This window comes from Monodon monoceros, unplaced genomic scaffold (genome assembly GCF_005190385.1).
Source record: "Monodon monoceros isolate NGI ecotype Baffin Bay Population unplaced genomic scaffold, NGI_Narwhal_1 Super_Scaffold_2, whole genome shotgun sequence".
In the NCBI taxonomy this organism is placed as follows: Eukaryota; Metazoa; Chordata; class Mammalia; order Artiodactyla; family Monodontidae; genus Monodon; species Monodon monoceros.
In genome coordinates, this window is record NW_021703776.1 from 27,277,274 (window position 1) to 27,305,019 (window position 27,746).

The following is a 27,746-nucleotide window of genomic DNA, read 5'->3' on the forward strand; positions in this document are numbered from 1 at the left end:
ATTTCACTGAAGTCACTGCAGCAAGATTATATGTGTTTAACATGGTTAAACACAGTTCATCTACATGAATTACTGATTTTATATCATTAATAATCATGCAGTATCACAGTATATAACAATTAATGAACAAAGGAAGGAAGGAAGAAACAAAACAGCTATTTGCCAGTTATTCAAGACTTGACCGACTCAATGCAACACATATTTATGGTGGGTTATAAGCAAGTCATCTCCTTTCTTCTTTACCAGAAACAAGTGTTCAAATGTGACCCTTTCTCTCCCCTAAGATCGAAAACGCTTAGTTTGTAAATGCCCTCATAATCTCTACTTTAATTCTCACAATTGATTCTCTGTCTCTGGCTTCTATTCCTATCAGTCACCAAACAGGTATAAATTACTTTTATTTTTAAAAACAACTTTTCTTAGTAATATGAAATAGCTCCTTAGCACCTGTAGAGTGAACTCCAGACAATAACAGAGGGATCATCACAAACTTAACAAAACCTATATGAATTCTTTCTGATTTTAATAATTGTTACTTCATCTACTTAGTAAAATTTGATTGTTTCCTTAAGGCACAGCTCAAGTGCTCTCCATCTGGGTATCCTTCCTTTTACCTATGCATTATGCAAAGATTCTTTCATGCCTACCATACTGGCATTGCTTTCAGTGCAGGAAATATACTGATGACTATGACAGGCAGATTCACCACCTTTATATTCCAGTGACAGAGACAAAATAATCAAGTGAATGAATAAATAAAGAATATAGTATCTGGCTGTGTTACGCATTACAAGTAAAAATAAAGCAGATTAGGGAATAATTAGGGTTAGAAGGAGAGAAGGGTATTTCAGGTAGGTTAGTCAGGAAGGGTGTCTCTGAGAAATTAACATTTCAATCCCAGGATTAAATGATGTGAAGATGGAGCCACGTGCACACCTGAAGTGAAGAGTTCTTCAGGTACAGAGGAAACAAATGCAAACAGGGCTGAGGCAGGAACCAGACTGGCGCTTTTGAAAAAGAGAAAGCCTGTGAGCAAGCTGTGCCACAGTGATGCGAGGGTCAGACAAGGTGTTAGGAAGCAGATCAGGTAGAATCTCGCAGGCCATGGTAAAGGCCGTGGAGTGTTTCCTAATTGCTCTAAGATGCTAGTGAAAGATTCTGAGTAAGGGAGTGACAGGATCTGATTGATTAAAGTGTGGTTTTTTTTGGCTGCGTTGGGTCTTCATTGCTGCGCGCAGGCTTTCTCTAGTTGTGGGGAGCAGGGGCTACTCTTAGCTGCGGTGCGAGGACTTCTCATTGCGGTGGCTTCTCTTGTTGCAGAGCACTGGCTCTAGGCACGCGGGCTTCAGTAGTTGTGGCACGCAGGCTCAAGAGCACAGGCTCAGTAGTTGTGGTGCACGGGCTCAGTTGCTCCGTGGCATGTGGAATCTTCCTGGACCAGGGATCAAACCTGTGTTCCCCTGCATTGGCAGGCAGGTTCTTAAGCACTGCGCCACCAGGGAAGCCCCGTGACTGAAGTTTAGAAAGAGGTTACTCTGGCTACTGAGTGGGATCTAGACTGAAGGGAGGCAAGCATGGAAGCAGGGAGACCAGTTTAGCAGCTACTGAAGAGTTCTGGTGGGTCTGGTTAGGATGGCATGTGGAGGTGATGAGAAGTGGCAGTTGTGACCACTGAGCCAAAGGTCTGTACTGAGATGCTGGTGATAAGATGTAAAAGAAAGAGAAGCATGAAAAGATGACTCCTAGCTGCTTTTTGACAAAGCAGTTGGGTGAGTGGTGGTGCTATTTATTAATATGGGGAAGTCTGCAGAACAAGTAAGTTTTAGAGAAAATGACAAGAATTCTTTCCCAGGTATAATTTGAGATTCTTATTAGGCATATGAGAGGGGTTCTTGAGCAGGCACAGAGCATACAAGTCTTGCACACAGGCGAGAGTTCAGAACTGGACAATCAATCTGGGAGTCAAATTGCCTCTGATAGAGAATACTATGAACAATTATATGCCAACAAACTGGACAACCCAGAAGAAATGGGCATGTTTCTAGAAACATACAGCCTACCAAAACTGAATCAAAAGGAAACAGGCAATTTGAACAGACTGATCACTACAAGTGAAATAGAATCTGAAATAATATAACTCCCTGCAAACAGAAGTCCAGAACCAGAAGGCTTCACTGGGGAATTCTACCAAACAATAAGAGAAGAAACTATACCAATCCTTCTCAAACTCTTCCAAAAGATTGAGGAGGAGGGAACACTCCCACAAGTCATTCTATGAAGCCACCATTACCCTGACACCAAAACGAGACAAAGACACTACCAAAAAAGAAAATTACAGGTCAGTATCTTTGATGAATATAGATGCAAAAATTCCCAACAAAATATTAGCAAAGCAAATCCAACAACACGTAAAAAAGATCATACACCATTACCAAATTGGATTCATCCCAGGGTCACAAGGATGGTTCAACATATGCAAATCAATGTGATACACCAAATCAACAAAAGAAAGACAAAAACCACATGATCAACAAAGCCACATCTCAAAAGATGCAGAAAAAGCATTTGATAAAAGTCAACATCTATTCATGATAAAAACTCTTATCAAGGTGAGTTTAGAGGGAACATACCTCAACATAACAAAAGCTATTTATGACAAACCAACAGCCAACATAATACTCAACAGTGAAAAGCTGAAAGCCTTCCTGCTGAAATCCAGACCAGACAAAGATGTCCACTCTCACCACTCCTGTTCAACATAGCACTGGAAGTCCTAGCCACAGCAAGCAGACAAGAAAAAGAAAGAAAAGTTATCCAAGTTGGAAGAGAAGAGGTAAAATTGTCATTGTATGCAGATGACATGATACTACATATAGAAAACCCTAAAGACTTCACACAAAAACTACGAGAATTGATAAACAAATTCAGCCAGGTAGCAGTATACGAGATCAACATACAGAAATTGGTTGCATCAGAAAGAGAAAGTGAAGAAAAAAAAAATCCCTTTTAAAATCTCATCAAAAAAAAATAAAATACTTAGGAATAAACCTGACCGAGGAGGTGAAAGACATATACACTGAGAACTGTAAAACACTTATAAAGGAAACTGAAGACGATTTAAAGAAATGGAAAAACATTCCATGCTCTTGGATTGGAAGAATCAATATTGTTAAAATGGCCATATTACACAAAGCAATCTACAGATTTAATGAGATCCCTTTTAAATTACCCCTGACATTTTTCACAGAACTAGAACCAATAATCCTAATATTTATATGGAACCTTAAAAGACCCAGAATTGCCAAAGCAATCCTGAGGAAAAAGAACAAAGCAGGAGGCATAACCCTCCCCACCTTCAGACAATACTGCAAAGCTACAGTAATCAAAACAGCATAGTATTGTCATAAAAGCAGACATATGGATCAATGGAACAGAATAGAGAGCCTAGAAATAAACCCACACATGTATGGTCAATTAATCTTTCACAAAGGAGGCAAGAATATACACTGGAGAAAAGACAGTCTCTTCAGCAAGTGTTGTTGGGAATGTTGGACAGCCACTTGTAAAGCAAGTGAAGTTAGAACACACCCTCACACTATACACAAAAATAAGCTCAAAATGGCTTAAAGACTTAAGTATAAGACATGAAACCATAACACTCCTAGAAGAGAATGTAGGCAAAATATTTCTCTGATATAAATTGTACCAATATTTTCTTAGGTCAGTCTACCAAGCCAATAGAAATAAAAGCAAAAATAAACAAATGGGACCTAATCAAACTTACAAACTTATAAACAAAACAAAAAGACAACCTACGGACTGGGAGAAGATATTTGTAAATGATGCGACCAACAAGGGCTTAATTTCCAAAATATACAAACAGCCCATACAACTCAATAACAAAAACAAACAAACCAAAAAAAAACCCAATCAAAAAATGTGCAGAAGATCTAAATAGACATTTCTCCAAAGAAGACGTACAGATGGCCAATAGGCACATGAAAAGATGCTCAACATTGCTAATTGTAGAGAAATTCAAATTGAAACTACAATGAGGTACCACCTAACAGCCGTCATGATGGCTATTATTAAAAAGTCTACAGGGCTTCCCTGGTGGCAGTGGTTGAGAGTCCGCCTGCCGATGCAGGGGACACGGGTTCGTGTCCCCATCCGGGAAGATCCCACATGCTGCGGAGCGGCTGGGCCCGTGAGCCATGGCCGCTGAGCCTGTGCGTCCGGAGCCTGTTGTTCCGCAACGGGAGAGGCCACAACAGTGAAAGGCCCGAGTACCGCAAAAAAAAAAAAAAAAAAAAAAGTCTACAAATAACAAATGCGGGAGAGGCTGTAGAAAAAGGGCACCCTCCTGCACTGTTGGTGGGAATGTAAATTGGTACAGCCTCTATGGAGAACAGAATGGAGGTTCCTCAAAAAACTAAAAATAGAGTTGGCACATGATCCTATGGTCCCACTCCTGGGCATATATCTGGACAAAACTATAATTTGAAAAGGTACACGCACCCCAATGTTCACAGCAGCACTATTTACAATAGCCAAGACATGGAAGCAACCTAAATGTCCATCGACAGATGAATGGATAAAGAAGATGTGGTGTATATATATAATGGAATAGTACTCAGCCATAAAAAGGTATGAAATAATGCCATTTGCAGCAACATGGATGGACCTAGAGATTATCATACTAAGCAAAGTAACTCAGAAAGAGAAAGACAAATACCGTATGATATCACTTATATGTAGAATTTAAAATACGACAGAAATGAACTTATCTATGAAACAGAGAACAGACTTGGGGTTGCTAAGGGGGAGGGGGAGGGGGACAGCAAAGGGATGGATTGAGAGTTTGGGATTAGCAGATGCAAATGATGATATATAGAATGGATAAACAGCAAGGTCCTATTGTATAGCACAGGGAACTATATTCAATATCCTGTAATAAACCATAATGGAAAAGAATATGAAAAAGAATAAATATGTATGTATAACTGAATCACTTTGCTGTACACCAGAAAGTAACACAACATTGTAAATCAACATTGTACTTCAATTAAAAAAAAAAAAAACTAAAAAAAAATTGCCTCTGATAGTATTGAAATGGATGGCGTTAAGGAGTGAATATACAGAGACTGGATGTTTAGATGGCAGGATGAAAAGGAAAGTTAAGAACACTCAGAATGAGAAACCTGTAAGGTAAGAGAAAAACCAGAAGTTTTCCCTGTGGTGCCATGAAGCAGAGGGGTGCTGGGGAGACCATCTCTGAAAACAAAAGGCCCTTATTTGTATTGCTTGCCGATTTTCCTGGTGTAAACACTCCTACCACGGCTGGTTCAAGCTCCCAGTGGTTTAAAACTCAGCTCACAAAATTCCTCCGTAATACACAGTCAGCTCTCATGGGGCCATAAGAGCTGGCTCCAGCACATCACTGCATGGAGCCTAGTGAAGAAAGTGTTCCACGGAGGAGGGAGCTAGAGAGTAAGTAAAAATGGGAACGGAAAAGTGGCCATTGGATTTGGCAAGGAGGAAACTGCTGGTGATCTTGACAAAAAATATATTGGGTTAGAGTGGTGATGATGAAAAGGAGATGTGCAATGGGCTATAACAAGAATGGGCTGTGATGAGGTGGACACAATAATTGTGAGTGCCTTAGTAAGCAATGGTGTTTTGTAAGTCCTTATAACATTTATCATTATATGACATGGCATATATTTTACTTGTTTTTATGTTTGTTGCCTGCTCCCTCCCCTAACACACATTTAAATGTAAGATCCATGAATGCACAGATTGTTTTCTTTTATGTTCATTCGCATATCCTCAGTACCTAAAATAGTCCCTCCTAATCTCATGTGCACGTGTGAAAAACTGCATAGCACACAGTAGTGACTGCTAAAGAAAACACCGTACATTACAGTGAGCCACCTACACATTAGAACAGGAAGACAAACGTACTATTCTGGACTAGAGCTTAGTTTTCAGGAGAATGATATTATAAATTAGAAATAATTGTTTTGTTTTTAAAAAAGAAAACTCTGCCAGACCAGCAGTTATAGACTATGAAATCTGGGTTGTTTATTCAGTGGTAGGTGGTTACTAACAATATGATGATGGAAAGGCAGTTCATTTCTTCTTCCAGTTGTGTGTGTGTGTGTGTGTGTGTGTGCGCGCGCACGCACGTGTGCATATATTTTCTATCTGAAGGCAGAGCTTGGGAGTGGAAAGTAACTAAAGCTCTGGAATATATACTTCTACAGATTTTTTTCTCTGTTATCAGAGTCACTCAACAGACTTCCTCTCAATTCTCCACTCTGCCCTTCTCACACTCAGACTTTCAAGATCTTCCATTCTATGACATTTTCTCTGAACAGTACAGCCTCTGGTGACCTCTTATTTTGCTAAACTCCCACATCACTAATTGTGCCTTATGACATTTCCCCAAAGAATTGTAAGTTCTCTAAGGAGCTTTTTCTCTCAAAGTAGATCCGGGACGATTACATGCACATGGAAGTCACTTAATAAATATTTACTGATTGAATGGATACACAAATTAATAAGTGAATACAAATAATGCACAGGCTACCTAAAATTTCTTTCTAGTAAGTCCAACACTTTTATCAAACTTTTCTAGGAGGGTCTCTTTGAGTTTACTCTAAATGTCCATATGTTTTGGACTATATTCTGCTTTATCTCTAATAGCAGTTTCAAACTTTACAAGGATGGATAAGGCATTAAAAAAAAAAAAGGTATAGGAATTTTAAAAGCCTTATGAAGCAAATATAACAAAGAATTACCACTTAGGCACGTGAACAGGGGGTTGATTTATAAAACCTCCTATTGCTTTTCCAGAATGCAAGCATTACACAAAATGAGTAGGTGTTTTAACTCGTATAATAAAAAAGACACACAAAGACCAGGCTTAAAATTTTCAGTGGGAGGAAAGCATATTAAACCTATACTTACTGTCTTCTATGTCCCAGCACTGGGTGATTGGGTCCCCATACTTCACATCTTGGCGTCTAGCTCGCCTATGCAAAAGGGATTAAATAGAACTTCAAGCATGATATCTGAGATATACAAAGTCTACATCTAACACTCATAACAGTAGCAGAAGCAGAATTATGCTTTACTGCTCAACTTAAATGCAGGTCAATATTCCAATCACTCTAACATTAATTCAAATAATACTAGTGGTAGAGTCCTAACAGAATAAATCCTGTTTCGGTAATAAGGTGATCTGAATTTTATTTCAGAATAAATCCTGTTTTGGTAGTAAGATGATCTGAATTTCATTTAACTACCCCAGTTTTCTTTTTCTCTGGCTTTTGACAAATTATTCAACAGAACAGGCTGAATATAAATACAATCCAGTTATTATATACTTCCTATGGGGGTAACTATTTGTATCTTCTTTTTTTCAGTCAGCCAACGGAAAAGTAATAAGATATAAAAGAGCTTTAGTTAGTGGGTAAGAAAGTACACACAAATACAAAATGCCTTATCATATGAAGATTCATTATTATACTGACGTGATTAAACAACGAGATAAATATCATTTGAAACAGAAAGTACAAGTTTGATATGGCCTAATGGCTAGATGTTATTTCTATCTACTGACACATAGTTCACATTGTTTCTCTGAGAGTAGTGATAATGATACTAATAAAATAATGGCCTTGTACATTATTGTCACATATTTTCCTTAAGAGAAAATAGTAACTACTGCATAAAGAAAGTAAAGATCTGCCACATCTAAGTTAAATAAGTCTTACACTCGGAGTACAGTTTCATTTGCTTTGGTTATTTTATGTTGCCACATCAGAGATCCTAGATGTCACAGTAAACATTCTGTGATATGTAGGGTGTTCCTTAAGGGGCATGCTGACCAGATGACAGCCCTGTGGGAGATTCATTTATCATACACATTTTTTGGCTCACATGGACATTGTTAGGTAAGGGAGAACATCATAGTTGCTTGTCTGCAAGATCAGAGATACAGTCTTGAGAAATACAAGAAGAAAAAATTATGATGGTATAAGGTACCTAAGGTCAAGAATGTTTTTAAATCTTGGCTTCTTAAGGAACAGCATCAATTCATCAAACTGAAGGTTCATTACCAACTAAATGAGCATTCTTGTTTTTTAGGTTCTTGAAAAGAAAAGCACTCCCCAAAGACTAACTAGGGTGAGTATATTCTTTGTCAAAAACTATAACAAAAATCTTGTGACTTTTTACTTTAAACTTGAAATAATGGTATCTCCCCACTTACATTTAATTCAGAGATTTCAGGGAATATAAAAAGGTCTTGGAATAGTATCTGTTTTTGTACTATACATTCAATCTGTGACCACTAGAATTTGCAATTTGACAAATCAGTAAACATTCCAAAAAATAAAAGTGCATATGTACTAGCGGGACTAACATATGCTCACCTGTTACCTTATTTTGTTAAGACCTAAAGATGAAAAAAAAATACCACATACAGTTTGCTGACATTTTACGTAGAATAAAATATACTTTGGGCAATACTTTAGAAAATAGTGTTACTATAAACCACACTTTAAAATAATGATATTTTAATATACTCAGCCACCATCAGTCATATTAATGAGGATTCAGGGTGTTTCCAATAATTTTGCTATTGAAAACTGTGCTGAAATGACAATCAAACATATAATTTGTGGTACTTTTTTGCCCGTGTGTGTAAAATAAATTCCTAGCTGGGTACTGTTGGCCCAGAATAGCATTATTTTTAAGAGCACATAAAGCAAGAAACTACAAACAGCAGGATGTAGTCGGATATTTAAGCATATCTGGGTGGCAGAAATTGGTCAAGTTGGAGTAAAAGCAAAATTATACAGAATCACTGGGATGTGCTGTGGGCTGTATATAATCTACACTGTTACAAAAACATTTATACATTATTTGTAAAACAGTAACTACGAGTATATACATATTTATAAATAAGGGAAGAATATACAAAGGGTAGAGTAGTAAAGAAAGCAAACTTTTCATGCTTTTAGACAAAGATGAAGAAAAAGGATATAAACAATTTATCAGAATTTTTTAAAGCTCTGAAACCGAGGGTTATCGTCAGTTAAATCCATGAAACCTGTAATCTGCCTTCATTAGTCAAGCTTGCTTTAATTGTTGCTATAAAAACGTGCGTGTCCTCCAAGCCTCAGGTAACCTAAACAGGATGTTTGCCCAAGTTGTTTAGGAACTTGGAGTCAGCTGTGTTCAGTTTGAGCTCTAGCCGGTTAAGACTGGTTAGGACCACTCACCCTCCCCCTGGGCATGTGGGAGTGTCCAGTGACCTTTTGACATCAGAGGCCAAAAAATCCACGCTCAGAGCAGGCATCCCAGGAAGAAGCTTGTAGCTTAGTTTCATCTGCGTAGAACGATGATTACCTCACCTTTTTCTTATCTCCAATTAACCTTCCCCAGTCTCCCCACACCTCAGCTTTCTCCCATAAGTATCCTCAGTCCTTCGCCTTTGGGGAGGCGAATGAGACTTGTTTTTCCCATCTCCCCGCTTGACTGCTTCGTGAATAAACCCGTTCCCTGCTGCACATCTTGGCATCTCCACGTTTGGCTTGCTGTGCATCGAACAAAACTGGTTTGGTAAGACTTCCACATTTCCGGATTTCAGAACATTCTGTTTTATCCTCCTTCAAAATTTAGCTGTATGAAAAACTCTAAAACATTTAGATTGTAATATTCCTACCACAGACCATGTTCTCTATATGTTTTCTCTTTAAACTACAAGAGAAGGTATTCGTGTAAGATATTCATTGTGTGAAAAGCAAGGCTTCATCTTAATTTGATGTGCCTCTCACCTTTTTGAAGTGGGTGCATAGCGAGAGCATGCATTTCCATCCCAGGCACAGTAGGGGTCTCTGGCAAGACAACAGTCTGCACAAGCTTTCCCATAAGTGTCACATCTGTGCAAGGAGAGCTGAGCCAGTCCATCTCGGGAACCAATGTACAACTGTTGCTGCAAATCAGGCAAAACAAATGCATTAGAAGCATCTTTCAGACGAGTCTTAAGAACTTCCCTTTCTTGAATACCACATCACAGACCTAAATCTGTCTCCTCGGGTGCCCTGCCCGTTATAAACACTTGCACAGAAACATAAGGGAGAGTAAGATAAGTCGGTCTTCTGTCCCTGGTTGGATGGTGGTTTGAAGATGATGACACAGAATTGGACGGCATTCTAGAGAGCTAGAGTAACCTTGGCAGTAATTTAAGAAGGTCAAAAACCAGCTGCTAGACTGAGGAATTAAGATGTCAGATTCTTTCTTAGTAGTTGAAAATACACTCTGGTAGATTATATCAAGCACAGATGCTATAGGCAACACTGATGGGTCTTCTCCTGCCATGGCTTCTTATATAAGAGTTGACTGAAAAGAGGTTTATGAAAAACTTTCCTGTGATCTTAACTAACCATTTCATTTGTTAATGAAGTACGGATCCCTGAAGGAAGTTGAGTGATAAGTGAGAGAGAAAGTATTTGCTATCACTGTGGAGAAAGTATTAAGGAGGTTTGTGGGATGCTGTATCACACGTGAAAGCCTGCAGGATACTGACAAACTCAGCAAATAGAATCACATTTTGAAAATAAGTCCTGAAAATAATGCACTGCTCCCTACATGTATTCACTTGAGGGTATGTGGTGGAGGCAGAGGGAGGGATGATAACAAGTGAATAAGCCCTCGTCTGTGCCTTCAAGTAACTTACGGTCAAGTCTAGTGGACATGCCAAACTTTAAATGGAGGGGGAAAAAAATCTGAGAAATAGATATTGGCACAAATAACATACACGAACTCCACCTATAGAAATCTGTCTTACACCCCTACCACCCACTTAAGACCTCCTGGAGGCTAAATGTGGACTTTGTTTAGTATTTTACTGTATAATTCTCTAGCGTTTGATACCAGTAAGACTAAAGCCTCCTTGAAAGTCTCTTCCCTTTCTCCTGTTCTCCCTCCTTATTTCTGCCTAGAGTTCTGTTTCCTTTGATGATTCCTTCCTTAGCCTTGAACATTGGGTTTCCCTCTTTGCGATTCTCATCTTTACTCTTCTTCCTGTACAAAGGCTCAGAGTTATTTTGAAAACAACATAAACACGCACACACTGATTCCCCTAAATCTAGTCTTCCTACCCTACCCTGACCAAGAGACACCATCCCAGTCACCCCCAGCACGAATCTGGGAGTTGTCTTTGAATCTTCTTTCACACTCACTCCGTCTGCCACCTTATCTCTCCGTTCTCTTACACGGCGCTCTCAAATCCATTTCCGCCTCGCTCTGCACTGCCCCTTGCCTTTTCTCAGTCCTTATCATCTCCTTCCTCGATGACCTGTAAGTGTCCTTACCGTTTCAGCTGGCTTCACCCTTGTTTTCCGGCAACCCTCACCTCCACCCCAGGACTCAATCCCTCTTCCACACTGCCACGCCAGGCTGCTCTCTCTAAGAGGAAAATCTTAGCATGACACCCGCCTGCTTAACGTCTTTAAAGGTCTTCATTGTCTTGGATAAACTTGTTAAACTTCTCAGGAGGGCATCCATGGAAGGATGTGTCTACTCTTCTTCTGTCTTACTTCCCCAGGTTCCTTTCTAGCCTCCTTGCCCCTTGAGTGCAGCTATGCTCTCTGCTCCAGTTGTACACAAGCTTATTAGAATAAGTTCGAGTCTTTCACTCTTCATGCCTTTTCTAAGGGCCCTCTCTTCTACTCGGCGTATGCTTCCCCGTCCCATCCTTCTTTTTATTTATCTGGTTACCTGCAGCATCCTTCATAGCTCGAGTTGCCGGTCTCTCCCGCTCCCCTGGCTCCCTTTTACACCAGTTCGTCTCCTCTCTGTTTCCCCAGAACGTGGTTCCATTCTTGGTCTACTTTGTTAGCATGCTCCTTTGCCTTCCAGCTCCATGTGACTATTGGGCTGTTTGCCATTGCAGTCCATAGTCTAACTCGTAGACTCGCTGATTAAAAACCATCTTTAATGGTTAGGGCTAGTATTCTACATGAATTACTTTACAGCCTTGACAGAATGACATTCTCATGAGACTAGGAAAGTGAGCTCAATTTTCAAGAGCCAAAGGAAGGGGAGAATGTATTATTCAATTAATGGAATTGGGTCCCCTGTCTCCTAAGGCAAGGCAGAAAGACTGCCCTATAATCAGTTATAAAAGAAACAAATAATCTAAAGCTTTTTACACTATTTATAATTTAACTTCTAGTTTCAATGAATTTTCCTTAAAATAAAGTTTGATGCAAACAGTCTTTCTTTTGTGGCTAATTTTTACACAAAAATTAGAAAGTACCTGCTTCAGAGACAACTCCATGTTCAAGATGATTGATGAATGCTGAAAATAAAATTTAACTATTAATAAAGATAATCATGAACAATCTTTTAGAGTAGCCAATATTTTGTTTTATCGTGTACCAAGGATAATTGGAGTAAACTTCAAGGCTCTGTTATATAGAGGAGAAAAAGATCTTAATGTTTGCTATTTCCTTCCCATGTGTAGTGATTCAACCTTAATAAAAATTATCAAAATAGTTATTTTTAAATCTTATTAAAGAAAAATTACCTAAATGTATGAGGAGACACTCTGCACTGAAAATTGTTCCCGGTTACCCACAAGGTTTCTCCCTCTTCTGACTCTGCTTATCTTAACTGCTTCCATATAATTCAAACTAGTGTTGACAAGAACATCTCCATAATTATTTATTGCCTCTTTCTGCTTACTTAGATCAGTAGTTCAAAAACTTGTTCAAGTAGTAAAATTCTAAAAAGTTATAGTGCTTCTTGTGGATGAGCATATTCTTTATAAAACACTGCAAGATACGATGCACATGGTTTCACAACATGAAAGTTTTATGTGTAGAAAACAAGCCTCTATGCGTGCAATACAAAATTTAAAACATGAACACAAAAGCTGCCAAACTAAAAAGGATGGAATGTTTAAGCATTTTTTTATCTATCGTCTGTGTCTCTCTCTATATATATGACTATTCATTTCTCACTGGCCAATATGTACTAAGCAATAAACACAAGCAGATATTAAAACTTTAAGAAAATATATGAAAAAAATGAAAAGAAATGTTAAATGAGAAAGTTCTATCCAATAACTTTTTTTATGGATTAAGCAAACAGGGTCATTATTTAATCTTAACAGTGGAATCCAAACAATTCCTCTTGCTCAGTAATAACCGCTGAGTAGACTTAGTCTAATGTGCCTCTGTGTATTATGGAGGCTTTATTTTTGCCCTCTGGGTTTGCACTTATACTTGACATTGGCTTTTCCCTCAGGAACTACCCACGACTTTGTTTCTGGTAGATTCCAGAGAGCAGGTCTTGTTCTTGTTAACTCCTGGACCACTATTATCATCACAATGTAAACAGGATCCTGCGGAACCCAGTCTGTTAATTAACTTGAGCCCCTCACAGCAGAGAGCTCTACTCTCTTTTAAGGCGATAGAAGTTTACATGGAAACAGTCTATTTTAATAAACTATCTCAACAAAAAATGGTATAAAAGACAGCATATTTTTTAAAAGCTCTTCTAAGAAATGCAATTTTATTTCTAATTTCATTTTAGAAAATAACTCTAAATTGAATTTCTTTGAAGGTCTACAAAGAATGCCACAGTTCAAATTTACTACTGTTAAAAGTCTAAGGACATTCCCCAAATCTGGAGAACTATTATTTTAGATCTACTAACTCTTTTGGTGGTTGAGGGGAATTTAGCATACATAAAGACTTACTATCAAGCAACTTAAAAAAAAAAAATTCCTTACAGAAATGCAGGGACACATGATTTATACACTCTTCCAGTTTCCTTAAATTCAATTGAGGAAAAATTGAAAAGTGAAATTTATAAAGTAGAAAAGCATCTGGATAGTAAAAGAGACCCTAGGCTTTCATCTACCGTGGTGATTTGTCTGAACATATGCTTAGAGAACTCAGTCATGAGGGGCAACCCAGGAGCCCCAAGTTCAGTGATATTTCTGCAGGGGAAAATGAGTCCCATTCTTAGTTGCTTTTAAAACTTTTTCCTTCGCTTAAGGAAAAGAAAAATAAAGAAGCTAATTGAAAAGACTTCTTCAGAAAGAGTGGTGACGTACTGACAGAACGTGTCCTATATAAGAACTGCTCAAGTTCGCCATCGCTTCTCCCGGAACTCTGGCCTAAGTCTTACCTTGAATATGTGTAACTCCTCCAGTACTACCTCTTCCATTTTCCACTTCTCCTTTGAAATGCTGACAACTTTTAGGACTGTTCCAACGTCTGAAAAAATACATTACACATGATCCTGTTGTTTCTACTTCAATGTTTAGTTAAGCATTTTCCTAGCAACCTTCACATGGCTCCCCTCATTTTTTTTTCAATGCCTTTCAAGCAATCAGGTTAAACAAAGCATGCGAGAAGTGAAACTTAATGTATATGATTCTCCCCTTTTGAAATACTATAGCTTTCAGCTCATAAACACATTTATAAAGAAAATATTAAAAGACACACATTCAGAGTGTATTCCTAACACAAGGAATAGAGATGTCTCCTTTAAAAATTAGTTGAAAGGGTAACAAAAGAGGAACAACATTTTTGGAACTTAATTTAAAAGGTTAAAATATATTAAATTTTCTCTCTCAATGTTAGAAATATTTATTCAGTACTTATCCACTTCACCATGAAAGATAAATATATATATTTTTAATAATCTTAACAAATGTAAGAGAAATCATTGAAGCTATCTACATGGGGGAAGTAGTAGCTCACTCATAAAATGTATTTTACTTACAGAAATATAATTAATGGGCTAGAAAATAAAATTTTGTCAAATTATTTTAGTTCAATTTAAAAGAACTAAACTATTATCACAAGATTAATCATATATTGTAGTCCACAAGGTGGCATGTTATTACAGAAAGACGATCAAAAGAACATTTTAGAAAAAAATCCCATTTGCAAATTAATGTACAGACTGACTTACACATAAAAATAAATTTAAAATAGTTGCTTTTAAACTTCTGAGCACAGAGGTTGAAGTAGGTTAACATGTATGGGAATATCCTATTTGTACAAAATAGTCTGGATTATTTGTTTTTAAATGACTCTAGGATCTTCGAAAAATATTAAATATATATTTTCTGAATGTCATAATTGAAAATCAATCTATCTTAGTATCCTCATAATTTTCTAAGTAAAAGTTAGGTAGTACCACCTAGTGGCTAAATGGCTTTTCTGACCCTGAAATGTTGAAGAACTAGAAATGAGCTTTGGGTGGGCAGTGCAATTAAGGGGCAAGCTCATAGAATGAATGACTAATTATTTCATGTTTTGACGCTTCAGTAGTAATCTCTGTAGTCTTGAAAGTATTACTTTTTTCCCTGGGCCTTGGTACTGCCATCTGCAACATAATCAGGTTTGACAACTGGTGTTCTTAAAGTCCTCTGAGTCTGTCACACAGACGCTTCCTAATAAACCTAACTTTTGTAAAACCAATATACTTTAAAAAATAAAATTATTCTAAAATTGTTTTATAGTCCTAAAAACATTTCAATAAAAATGTCCATTTCTTAAAAACTCATCAAATTTCTATTTCTTTATGCAATGCGTGATCCATCAAATTACATAACATCATCTAGGATGTAGTGCTTTTGTTTTAATGATACATGTTATCTTTACTACCAATACAATTCACAGGACATTATTAGATATTACTTTTTGTTTTTTGAGATGCACCAAATAAGCAATATTTCTTTCCCTTGAAAAAAAAAGGTAATCATTTTATAATTACTGAGTTGGCAGTCAAAAAAAATAAATAAAATGGGCTCTAATAATGAAAGTGATACTTAATCCAAAAAATTCAAGGACAGGAAAAATAATCACCAAGCAGTTTCTACCTTAAGTTCTTTACAAATTAATGATTAACTTTTTTGAAACCACCATAAGCCACCTAAGTCAGTGATTCTCAAAACTGGGTGAAGGGATCCTTTGGGGTACGATTATCAAATATCTCTGCAGAGAGAGGGAAATGTGAAGTTTGAAAATAGAGAAGCTTTGCTTTACCTATTTGTTTTAGTCCACAGTCATTCAACAAATATGTATTGAGCACCTCATCTGTAGCAGGCACATTGCAGTAGTAATATAGTAGTATATTTTGAAATCTCACATAACACTAATGGAGGCTGGGAGATACGTATGATCGTCGATTAAAAGCACATGTTATGCAAGTTTAAAAAAAACACTGACTGGGTATTAGCTAATAGTTACTCATTTTGATTTTGGCCGGTAAACTTTTTTGAAGTTTTTGTTTGTTTAATAATGAAAAATTCATTTGAAAGAAGGCATAACTTGGCTCTAGCATACCTGTTCCAAGAAACATCACATCGTACTGGCCATCTTCTGCGACAACATGATCCACCACAATCTGTGTCAGTCTGTAATCCACATTGATGCGCTTGAATGTTGGTCCTCCCACAACTGGATATACTGATTTATACATCACAGGGTGCCGCTTTATGAAACTGATGACATCGTCTGGAAAATCTCGGGTGGATTTAATCAGTGGGTCATAGGTTTTGCTTGGACACTGAAAAGGAATGAGGAGAGGGGAGTAAAGGCATTGTTCACACATCTGAGAAATTTTCACTTCTAATAAAGTTTTTAAGCCTTACCATTGATAATATTAAAGGAATGGTCACCAGGATCAATATGAAATCACATGTATTGACAGATGTAATTAAATGCGGCTTACCTGCAGTGTATATAAATCCAGTTTTTGCTTTCGAAAATATTCTTAATTATTACAATGAAATATTATTCAGCCACACAAAAAATGAAATCTTACTATTTGCAACATGGATGGACCTTGAGGGCATTATGCTAAGTGAAGTAAGTCAGAGAAAGACAAATACTGTATGATTTCACTTACGTGTGGAATCAAACAAAAGAGCTCAAAGATACAGAGAACAGATTGGTGGTTGCCAGATGTAGAGGGTGCAGGATGGGCAAAATGGGTCAAAGGGTACAAACTTCCAGTTATAAATCCTGAGGATGTAATGTACAGTATGGTGGCTACAGTTACTAACATTGTATTGTGTATTGGAAAGTTGCTAAGAGTAGATCTTAAAAGTTCTCATCACAAGAAAAGAAAACTGTAACTATGTATGGTGACTGATGTTAACTGGACTTATTGTGGTGATTATTTTTCAATATATACAAATTTCGAATTATGTTGTACACCTGAAGCTAATGTTATATATCATTGATACCTCAATAAAACATTAATTGTGCACATATTTTAAATCTTTTATCAATGTCCAGTTGGGCTCTTGCTTTTGAAATACTTTTCAGTTGCATAAGCACAAGTAAACATTGATAATTCCAATCCATATCTTTTCTTCCAAGAACTATGACTTCAGAAAACCAAATACAAAACCCCCATGCTAGATATTTCTTTTGTCTTTTGAACTATTCTCTTCTTGAATTAGCCTCAGATCTCAAAAGACAACTGTCTTTGCTTGTTGGCAGATGGAATGGCTAATGATCATCAAAGAGAACCTTATGAAACAAATTATCATGCTTATTAAAGCTTCTCAATGTTTCTCCAAAAAGATTTCTAAATTATATCCATTTACCTGTGTTTTCTAAAGTTCCCAAAGTGAGCTCTTTTCTTGCAAAGGTACATGAAATTTGAGTTGAAATAATTAAGAAAGTGATCTATAAACATTATTATTTTCAGTTTCCTTTAATTAATGTAAAATTTCAGTTTTAAATTAAAACCATGATTGTTAATAAAATGGAACAAATCAACATGTCATAGAATTACTTGTAAAAGAACTTCAATAGTTTGATATCATAATTATCTAGTTTTTCATAACTGGTGTGAAAATTTACTGTGAGCAAGTCAACAAGTCTTCCCCTAAAGGATCTGTGGGGAAACCCTCAGGGAATTTTTCACTTCTGTCTAAAATCCACTTCCTGTGCGCCTTTTGCCATCCACTAATTCAATAGTTAGCATACCCTGCCCCCTGGTGGTAAAAGTAAAAAATTCACACTGGTATGAATTCAATGTGCCTCTCTCCAAAAACATGAAAAGGGAATTACTTCATAAATCCCTTCAAAATATTACTTCAAATATCTCCCCTCCCACATGCTGAATCTATTTTATGATTTTATTATATTTAATTTAGTAAGTTATCTCAGAGAGAACAATGCTGTTACCACATTTGAATTCTTAATTGGCTAATACATTCTCTTGGAATGGAAAAGTTTAGCTGGATGATGCAGGCATAGAAAAGAAAACGAGTAATATTAAGCAAAGTTTATAAGAAAGTGCTGCTTTCTCCCTGTTTTAGTTTTTAGACAAGTTGAAACATAATCTCCACTGAACTGAGCCACTTATACCCAACACTAATTAGAATCTTGTCAAGGCTCGAAATTGTACTTCTCAAAGCATTCACAAGCGTCATTCTCAAGGAACTAAAGATACTGGAGTTAGTCACAATAAATGACCCTGACCTCAAATTTACAGCAATAAAATCATAATAGCTCACTAAATTACAAGAAATAGCAAAGAAGTTGTACTTTAAAAAAAAATCTGTTAATAATTTTCTATAACTAGCTTGAGAATATATTTATCTTTCATAAGAATCTTGCATGTGAAAAGAAACTGATCTTTTCTTGATCAGTTTTATTGACTTGTCCCAGGTCTGCACCAAAAAGGTTAGAAATGTCCTGGAATGTTAGCCATTTGGTACTTACTGATCATATTCCTAGCTGGATGTTGGTCTAAAGATCTAAGACTGTATCTTCAGTCATTGTTTCTAGCACTTTGCTTTCAGCCAAGTGAAATCTGTCAACTCAGTAATGCTAGGAACCCTATATTAAGTAGATTAAGCTGTAACTCAAAATGGATACGGAGCTCAAATGATACAAAGCTCTTGCCCAATTACAGGCTGCATGTTTGAGACTCAGTCAAAGGCCATTCATTGTGGGCTTATAGCTTATAATGCCTGTGGTACTATCTGGTGGGTCTATTATTAAAATCAAAGCAAATGCAAGATTTCTCCCTGCATTACATTTTTGAAACAGCCCTCCAACTTAAGAAAAACATCTCTTTTGACTTTGTAACTATAATCATGCAGTAGCCAATATTTCAAAGGAAATAACATCGTGCCCTTCAAGTCAGTTTTTTATATCAAATTTTCAAACCATAAGAAATTTTAATGTGAGAAAGGACAGGTGAATGAAGCTAGGAACATTCATCAAAGAAACAAACGTGATAATTTTCCTCATTGTTCACCTCTGACAAAGAAGTTTAAGTGTAATAAAATCTAACAAAAAAAGAAGAGAAGGGAAACCTGGCTTCTACTGACTATTATAAAATGATCTTTGAAAATTTTTTTTTTTTATATGGCAGCTTTTCCTCATGGCATGCTGCCAGTGTTTGGATAAGATCTTTATCCTCTAAGTTGCTGTGTGTGATCTCTCTGGTCTGCGTCTCCACTCTGCTTTCACAAATGAAAGTGATTTGGTAGAGATACTCCCTGAGGTTTAAGATAGTACAGTTTGAACCAAATAATAAAAACCAGTGGAATTTTTCCTTTGATATCATAGCTGCATCTCACACAGATCTAAAAATAACTTGGGATGCCAAGTATCTTATGCAGGTAAATGGAAAGTAGGAGAGAAAAATTCCATAAAGGAAAAAGAGAACGCGTGGGGGAAATGCTACATCTAAATAACCATATTCAATTATTTTCCTTCCACAAATCCTAGAAAACTTTCCTATTGCAGCTATACATCACAGGTATTAAAAATCTAACGAATTTTTCCTCTGTATGTATGTACTTTAAGTTCTACCTGCTGACTCAGTCCATCTGAATATACTGTAGAGGGCAATTTATTTCTGCTTCCAGCTTTCTAACATTTGTCTGACTTGCATCACTTTAGCTCCTGTGACTGTAAGAAATAAATCAGGGAACTTATCTGTGTCTCTACCTACTGTTTCAAAAAACTCTAAGACAGTTTAAAATATTAAGGGAAAAAAAAAAAAAAAAAGAGCGAGCTATTACCAAAACTCTAAAATGTCCGTATGTTGCTGGAAACAATACCAGCACAAGAGCAGAAGAAAAAAGGACCTGCCTAGGCAGCTCTGAGATGAAAGGGTAAACCCAGCGGCAATAAGCCCTGGTTGCATGCCTATCTCCCAGGGCTGGCTGCCACCCTGACTAGGTGTGATCGTGTTATGCTCGGCACATCTGCGTATTTGCAGAGGGCCTTCAGTCGTGCAGTGGGAAGCAATGGATAAGAGGAGAAAAATGGGTTTTATCCAATGAGAGAACTTTGCCCCTTGGCAAGGCCCCAGACAGCTGTTACAAGTTTTCTCCCCCTGCTGCTTCGAGCTATTCTCTACAGGTTGCAGTTTCCTTTTAAACAAATCAGAGGGGTGATCAGTGCGAGGGAAGACATGGCATGAGGCACAACTGAACCGGGCTTTCATTTTTAGCAAAATGGGAAAAATAAGCTAAATGTGTAAAGAAGTCTCATTTTTATTTATAAAGTAAAACATGCAAATTTAATAGGTGCCATCCTATCCCCCTACTTATTCCTCTAAGTCAGTTTATAACATATATGGGCAAGGAAAGATGCTATATTCAATATGAGATAGAAGGGCCAGAGATATAAATATACAGGTAAGTCTATCTTCTTTTGAAGGTTCTCTTTTTTTTAGAAGAATTTCTATACCAGAAAAATGAAAACATGACTGAATGGAGTAAGTAGCCTGGGATTTGGAGAACCTCATTTTAAAAGCAAATGTTGGCCCTACGGAAAAGAAAGCTGAAATCCAGTTGAAGAGATTGATTTGTTATTTGAATCAGCTGCCTTTCACCATTTGAGAGAAACACAGCCTATATACAGTTAAAGGAAAATGGTAGAGGTGTTTTGTCATACACCCTTAGAAACTTGGAGTCAGGAGGCCCAGATTCTACTCCTGCCTCTGCTTCTCCTTTCTAGAATCAAAAACCTAGAAGGGGGGCTTCCCTGGTGGCGCAGTGGTTGAGAGTCCGCCTGCCGATGCAGGGAACACGGGTTCGTGACCCGGTTCGGGAAGATCCCACATGCTACGGAGCGGCTGGGCCCGTGAGCCATGGCCGCTGAGCCTGCGCGTCCGGAGCCTGTGCTCCGCAAGGGGAGAGGCCACAACAGTGAGAGGCCCGGGTACCGCAAAAACAAACAAACAAAAAAACCCCCCACATTTTGGCTATAGTGAATAGTGATGCAAATGAACATGGGAGTGCTAATCTCTCTTCAAGATCCCAATTTCAATCCATTTGGACAGATAACCAGAAGTAGGATTGCTGGATCATATGGTAGTTCTACTTTTTAATTTTTTGACAACCCTTCATACCATATGTGGAAACAACCTAAATGTTCACTGACTGATGAATGGAATTTAAAAAGTGTCTATAGGGCTCCCCAGGGGGCGCAGTGGTTGAGAGTCCGCCTGCCGATGCAGGGGACACGGGTTCGAGCCCTGGTCCGGGAGGATCCCACATGCCGCGGAGCAACTAGGCCCGTGCGCCACGGCTGCTGAGGCCACATGCCACAACTGCTGAGGCCTGCGCTCCTGGAGCCTGTGCTCTGCGGCAAAAGCCACCGCAGTGAGAAGCCCATGCACCACAACGGGGAGTAGCCCCTGCTCTCCACAGCTGGAGAGAGCTTGCGCACAGCAACGGGGACCCAGCACAGCCAAAAATAAATAAAATAAATAGATTTTTTTAAAAAAGTGTCTATACATATAGTGGAATATTATTCAGTCTTGAAAGAAAGGAAGCCCTACCATTTGTGACAACATAGTTAAACCCAGAGGACAATACACTAAGTAAAATAAGTCAGCCATGAAGGACAAAAACTGCTTAATTCCACATATATATATAAAACATAGTCAAACTCACAGAAGCAGAGAATAGAACTGTGGTTGCCAGGGACTCGGGGGAGTGGAAAATGGGAAGTCATCAATCGGTGGGTATAAAATTTCAATTACACTGGGTAAGTTCTAGAGAGCTGCTATACAACATTACAGCCTGTAGATAATAATACAGTACTGTACACTTAGAAATCTGGTAAGAGGGTAGATCTCACGATAAGTGTCCTTAACACAATACATTTTTTTCAAAAAGTCCTTTCTTCTCACCTTTCTGATAATAGTTTAAAAACTGAAGCTCACTTTCAAGTAAACATGTATTAATATTTACATTTATGCATAAATCATAAAAACTCCTTATCAACACAGAGTAAATTTTTAATAATAAATCAAATGTCAAAAATAAAATCTTCTGCCTTTACAAATCTTCCCTAGATTTTTTTGCCTGATCTCAGTTTGGTTTCTATATCTGACCTGTTATCACTCATTGTATGGTAGATTCTTCCATACTGCATTTCACTCGGAACTTACTACCAAGACCCAGCAGTTCAGTAAGGCCCATCTGAACGAAATATAATTTGTTCAGAGACTCTGTTTGGACACCAGAGGGCAGAAGAATCACTTGAAGTGAAGGAATTCAATGTAAGCAAATCTTGTGTATTCTTGAATTTCCAGGCTTATTAACATTGTAGAGTAGTGATATCCTTGTAAGGCTAGGAGTTTAGGTTTGACTTTTTATCACAGGAAGTACAGAAGTCTGTCAAACTAAAAAAATTAAGTAGCTATGGCACACAGAAAGTTCTAATGTTTATTTACCGGAGTGATAATGTCAACAGAAGGCACTGCTGGGAGAACAACTGAGAATTCAACCTCCATAGCAACATGGATGAGAAAATGTAAGTGCAAAGGTGGTGTTTAAAATAATCTATTTAAAATGTTTAACATAAGTGGAAAGTGGCTTTTAGAGTAAAGATCCTGACATTTCATAGAAAGCAAATTATTCAGCAATGCTTTGATTAAAGTAAGATGTGTTCCCCTGAATTACAATAAAAGAAATGCCAAGTGCAATAAGGCTTCAACACTTCACTATTATTTTTGTAGAGAACAGACTGATCTCTGGAGAAACAATGTAAGGTTCTGTTTGGTTGTTTGATTTTATCACTTTGAAGGCAGAATGGCATGGGGGTCAATGGCATTTGATTTGGAGTTACATGGCTCTAAATTTAATCCTAGTCTCACCACTTTAAAAACTATGAGACCATGAGCATGTGCTTATCCTCACTGGCTTTTTCTATTTATTTTTTTAAATTGAAGAATAGTTAATTTACAATGTTGTGTTTGTTTCCGGTGTACAGCAAAGAGATTCATTTATATTCATATATATATATATATATATATATTCTTTTCTCAGAATCCATTATAGGTTATTACAAGATATTGAATATAGTTCCCTATGCTATATAGTAGTACCTTATTGCTTATCTATTTTATATATAGTAGTGTGTATCTGTTAATCCAAACTCCTAATTTATCCCTCCCCCCTCTTTCTCTTTTGGTAACTATAAATTTGTTTACTATGTCTGTGAGTCTATTTCTGTTTTGTAAATAAGTTCATTTGTATCATTTTTTTAGATTCCACATGCAAGTGTTATCATATGATATTTGTCTTTCTGTCTGACTTACTTCACTTAGGATTATAATCTCTGGGTCCATCCATGTTGCTGCAAATGGCATTATTTCATTTTTTATGGCTGAGTAATATTCCACTATACATATAATATAAATCCTACATCTTCTATATCCATTCATCTGTTGATGGACATTTAGGTTCATTGGGCTTTTTCTTACCCATAAAATTGGGATAATAATATCTACACCATTAAGTTGTCTTTAAGAATGTACAGATAACATGAGTCCTTATTACTGTGTCTGGATCATAAGATGGGTTCAATAATGGTTTTTGACTAAAATTTCTGAGCTGGAGGTTTGTAGAAAATAAGACTCTTAGCTTCATTTAAACAAAAATTACTACAAGTAGGCTGCTTAAAACAAAACAGAACAGATGAGCAAGTATGTCAGGAGAATATGTAAAAATAAATGCAGTTAATTTTAGGTAGAGCATTCAGTAGCATATTAATCAGGTGAATTTAGGGGATAGGTGAGTATTAGAGAATATCAAAGAATAAAGGAAAAAAGACTGGTCAGAAAACTTCAACATCCCTATTCACTCTGCCATGTTTGGTGATATGATATTGAGAAAATTATTATTCTGGGCATAAGTTTCCTCCTCTGTAAAATGAGAGTGAATTATGCTGTGTCTCTCATCCATTCCGGTTCTTAGATCCTCAAACTTAACAAGAGTCATTACTTGATACACTGTGAAATATAATTTCAGTGATTAAATGACAGAGTTATTTAAATGGTAACCTTAGTTTATGAAAAGCTTATTTGTGTAGCAGATTTTCATATCAGATAGATGATATTCCTAACTTCAGCACCAGCCCGCCAAATATAAAATATAATGTGGAAAATCTGACTAAGCATTGTATGCAACTAAAAGGTAAGATATCACTGAAAACATAAAGAATTAAGGAAGCCAAAGGTTACACATTTACATACGATTTTAGACATTTTCAAATGTGGTCACAGAGATTTCAAAGAGAGTACAAAAGTAGCTAGTTACTTCGAAATAACTGATACCCTTTAGTTACGGTAGCTTTCTCGATACTCTCGCAAACTTTTCAGGGGGAGTGGTAATCACTATTCTTACAGAGAATCAATTCGAAAAAGATGGTAAATAAAAAATTTTTTTTTAATATCTCAGTAATATTATTTTACATAAATAAATTTTTTAACTGGCTTATCTGGTTGCTCCCCATCTAAAACCAGTGTAGACACAATCTGAGTTTAGTTCAGAACAAGAAAGAATGCCACTTTTAAGTGAAACTATAAAGCAAGATAAATAATCCCTGACAGTAACTAGGATATATTTTTCTTTCCCTAAATTCTATAAAAGAACATAATGTACCTGATCAAAGAGTGTTCTAACAGAGTCTTCCTAAGGGAGACTTTGTCTTTCTGTCTCAGTTACCAACAGTGGCCCGAGGATGGGCTACGGATTAAAGATTAGTTACGAGGCATAATTCTCAAAGCTTAGCTTCAGATGCGAATGTGTTTACACATTTAAAAAAGCATAGGAGAATAATGATGTTTAGAAAGGATAAAAGAATAATTTTGTTAAATAGCACTTCCTTATGCCTGATGATATTTTTCCTTTTATCTAAATTATTAAAAAGAAAGAAAACTATTTTTGGTAGTTTGGATACAGCTTATTCCCTAGATAATTCTGAACTCTTCAAGAAAATATCTACAGTGTGAACACTTTGTATTTTGAGTACTCCAACAGCAAAGGCTGCTCTGTTTAACATAAGGAGGTGCTTCTTTCCTTACTGATGAAAACCCTCCTCACTGACATGTATGTTTTACTATTCGGGGGTCACATATCAGAGAAGTGCCCATGTTCTTCCAAGCAGAGTCATGTAAGGTGGGAGTTTGCCTTTAGGCTCCCATGACATTCACAGGTCTCTCAGGAAGGAGCAGGGAAGTGGTGACAGCAGCCACCTCTGCAGCATCTCCAGTCTACACTGTCAGATGTGATCTGGATGTATCGGCAGGTGGTCATTTTGATAATCAACTTCTAGCATTATAAGAATCAACTGCTGTATATAGGTAGGGAAATAATTTTCTGTAATGAATGTGGGTGATTTCAGTCCCAAATTCTTTCTCATGTAAATCCAGATAATTAAAGATTTGTTTTTAATGGCCTGAATGGTCACAGTCTTTATTTTTTAGAATAAACATATGTAGAAACAACTCAGAATATGATAGTCTCTGACACTTAATCCCAGAATCCTAGTATGGTCAAATTTCCCCAGCTAGAGAACCCTGTGAAGTTATATCAGCCTCCTCAAACAAAAAACGAACAAACCAAAAAACTCAAACAACCTTCACACATATAATCATTGTAATATACTATGTATATTCAGTAAAAGATCTTCCATTGAAGGGAAAAACAGATATAATTTAACATAAAAAGTTTTTAATGTAGCGTCAAAGTACAAGGACTCAGAGCTTGGACTCTACCAACAAGATATCTGGGTTTAAAACTCAGTTGCATCACTCACTAGCTTTGTGACCATGGGCAAGTTACTGCACTTACCTGTGCCTGAGATAGCTCATCTGTAAACTGGCATTAATAATAATAGCATTTGCTTTATAGAGTCATTATAAAGATTACATTAAGATTTAAAAAGCCTTTAGAAGAGTACCTACACCCTATGTTACTGTTTAAAAAAAATAACAAGTACAGCTTTGATGTTCAAAGAAAATTAAAAAGTGAATATTGAAAATCATAATATTACTTGCAGAAAGTTTTTTCCACCAAAGTTGAGATTATCCTATAATCAGTTCAGAAACATCCCTGAAACATATTGAGGAATTACGAAAGGGAAAATAGACATGGCTGTAAAGTGTGGTTCCCAAATTTAATCAGGTTACACAACAGGAAGATGAAAAGAGAATTCAGAAAGCCTGGCTACCAGCTGTTTTCTCTTCAAGAACACACATAAGATAAAACTCAGTAGAATTAGATGGGTTACATCAATGATTTTTCTGGGATTTTGATGACTATTTTGAGCTCTTCGTAGAAATATTCATAATGAATCCTAATTTTTTAAAAGAGGCATTTTACCTTTATATTAGGCCAATTAACTAATTCTAAAATATTTAAATAACAAACTGTTTTAATCACATCAACAAAACAAAAGCCATTTATAATGCACATACAGATTTTAAATCGCAAAGTTTTTCCAAAACAGATGCAGAAACTCTGAAACACATTTCTTACCTGTTTCATTTCTGCTCTAAACATGACTCATGCTATTTGAATAGAATTTTGGACTCAGAGCTTTCTATGTCTTTTCCACATCTAAAATATGCATATAATTCCAAGGTGCAACATAATAAAGAAAAGATAAATGCAGAACAAGAGAACAGATCATTTAAATGAACGATTATAACAGATGTAGTCTTTTTAAGGCAGAAGTGGGGACTAGAAGACTCTTCACTACATGCAGAGCTGTATGTGATGAATACTTACTAGCATTTCCTTCTAACTTGGAATATTTGTCATTCTAGATACTAAATCATTTTGATGATTCTATAGACATGTTGAGGATAAACGCTATATTCTCAGAGTAGTGCTCCTTACGATATAGCCCATTGTTTCCTGTAGTATTTAAAATTCTTACTCAAACGAAAAATGTTAAGTTCCAGTGAAGGTCAGACATACTAACACATCACTGTAAGTAAACAGTTATTTTAAAACCACAGTGCATGTTGCTGTGGTGAATAGCATAGTTTATTATAATAGGATTAGGAAGAGAATATGGACTTAAAATACTTTGATTATTAAGTATGGATACATACTGTACCAGGTCGGGGATAAGGAATTCTTCCATCATACTGCACCCAACGATGATCTGCACTTTCCTTATGCGCATATGGACCGTTAAAAACTGCTCTGATGTCGGCCATGCTATACACACACACAGCAGAGCCTTTGAAGATGGAGCTGAAAGAAAGCAACATGATTCAGTCATTCACTGGTCCATTCAGTGGACATTCACTGAGCACATGCTATAACCAGGTGCTGTGGACGCATTTATTCGGGACATTCTATCTGACAGGTGCGGCAGACAAAATGTGTGTATGTCCTCAAGGAGCTTACAGCCAAGTAA

The 27,746-nt window shown here is 36.9% G+C and overlaps 1 protein-coding gene across 1 annotated transcript in view; it reads right to left on the reverse strand.

Moving 5' to 3' along the window:
• The window catches only part of SEMA3D (semaphorin 3D), a 134,997-nt gene that overhangs the window by 11,348 nt on the left and 95,903 nt on the right, over positions 1-27,746 (reverse strand). The window contains exons 10-15 of the mRNA XM_029233706.1: positions 27,436-27,580; positions 16,386-16,608; positions 14,215-14,303; positions 12,335-12,376; positions 9,849-10,006; positions 6,973-7,037 (exon numbers count right to left, since the gene is read on the reverse strand). Coding sequence (XP_029089539.1) covers positions 6,973-7,037; positions 9,849-10,006; positions 12,335-12,376; positions 14,215-14,303; positions 16,386-16,608; positions 27,436-27,580 — 722 coding nt within the window. The remainder of the gene's footprint in view (positions 1-6,972; positions 7,038-9,848; positions 10,007-12,334; positions 12,377-14,214; positions 14,304-16,385; positions 16,609-27,435; positions 27,581-27,746) is intronic.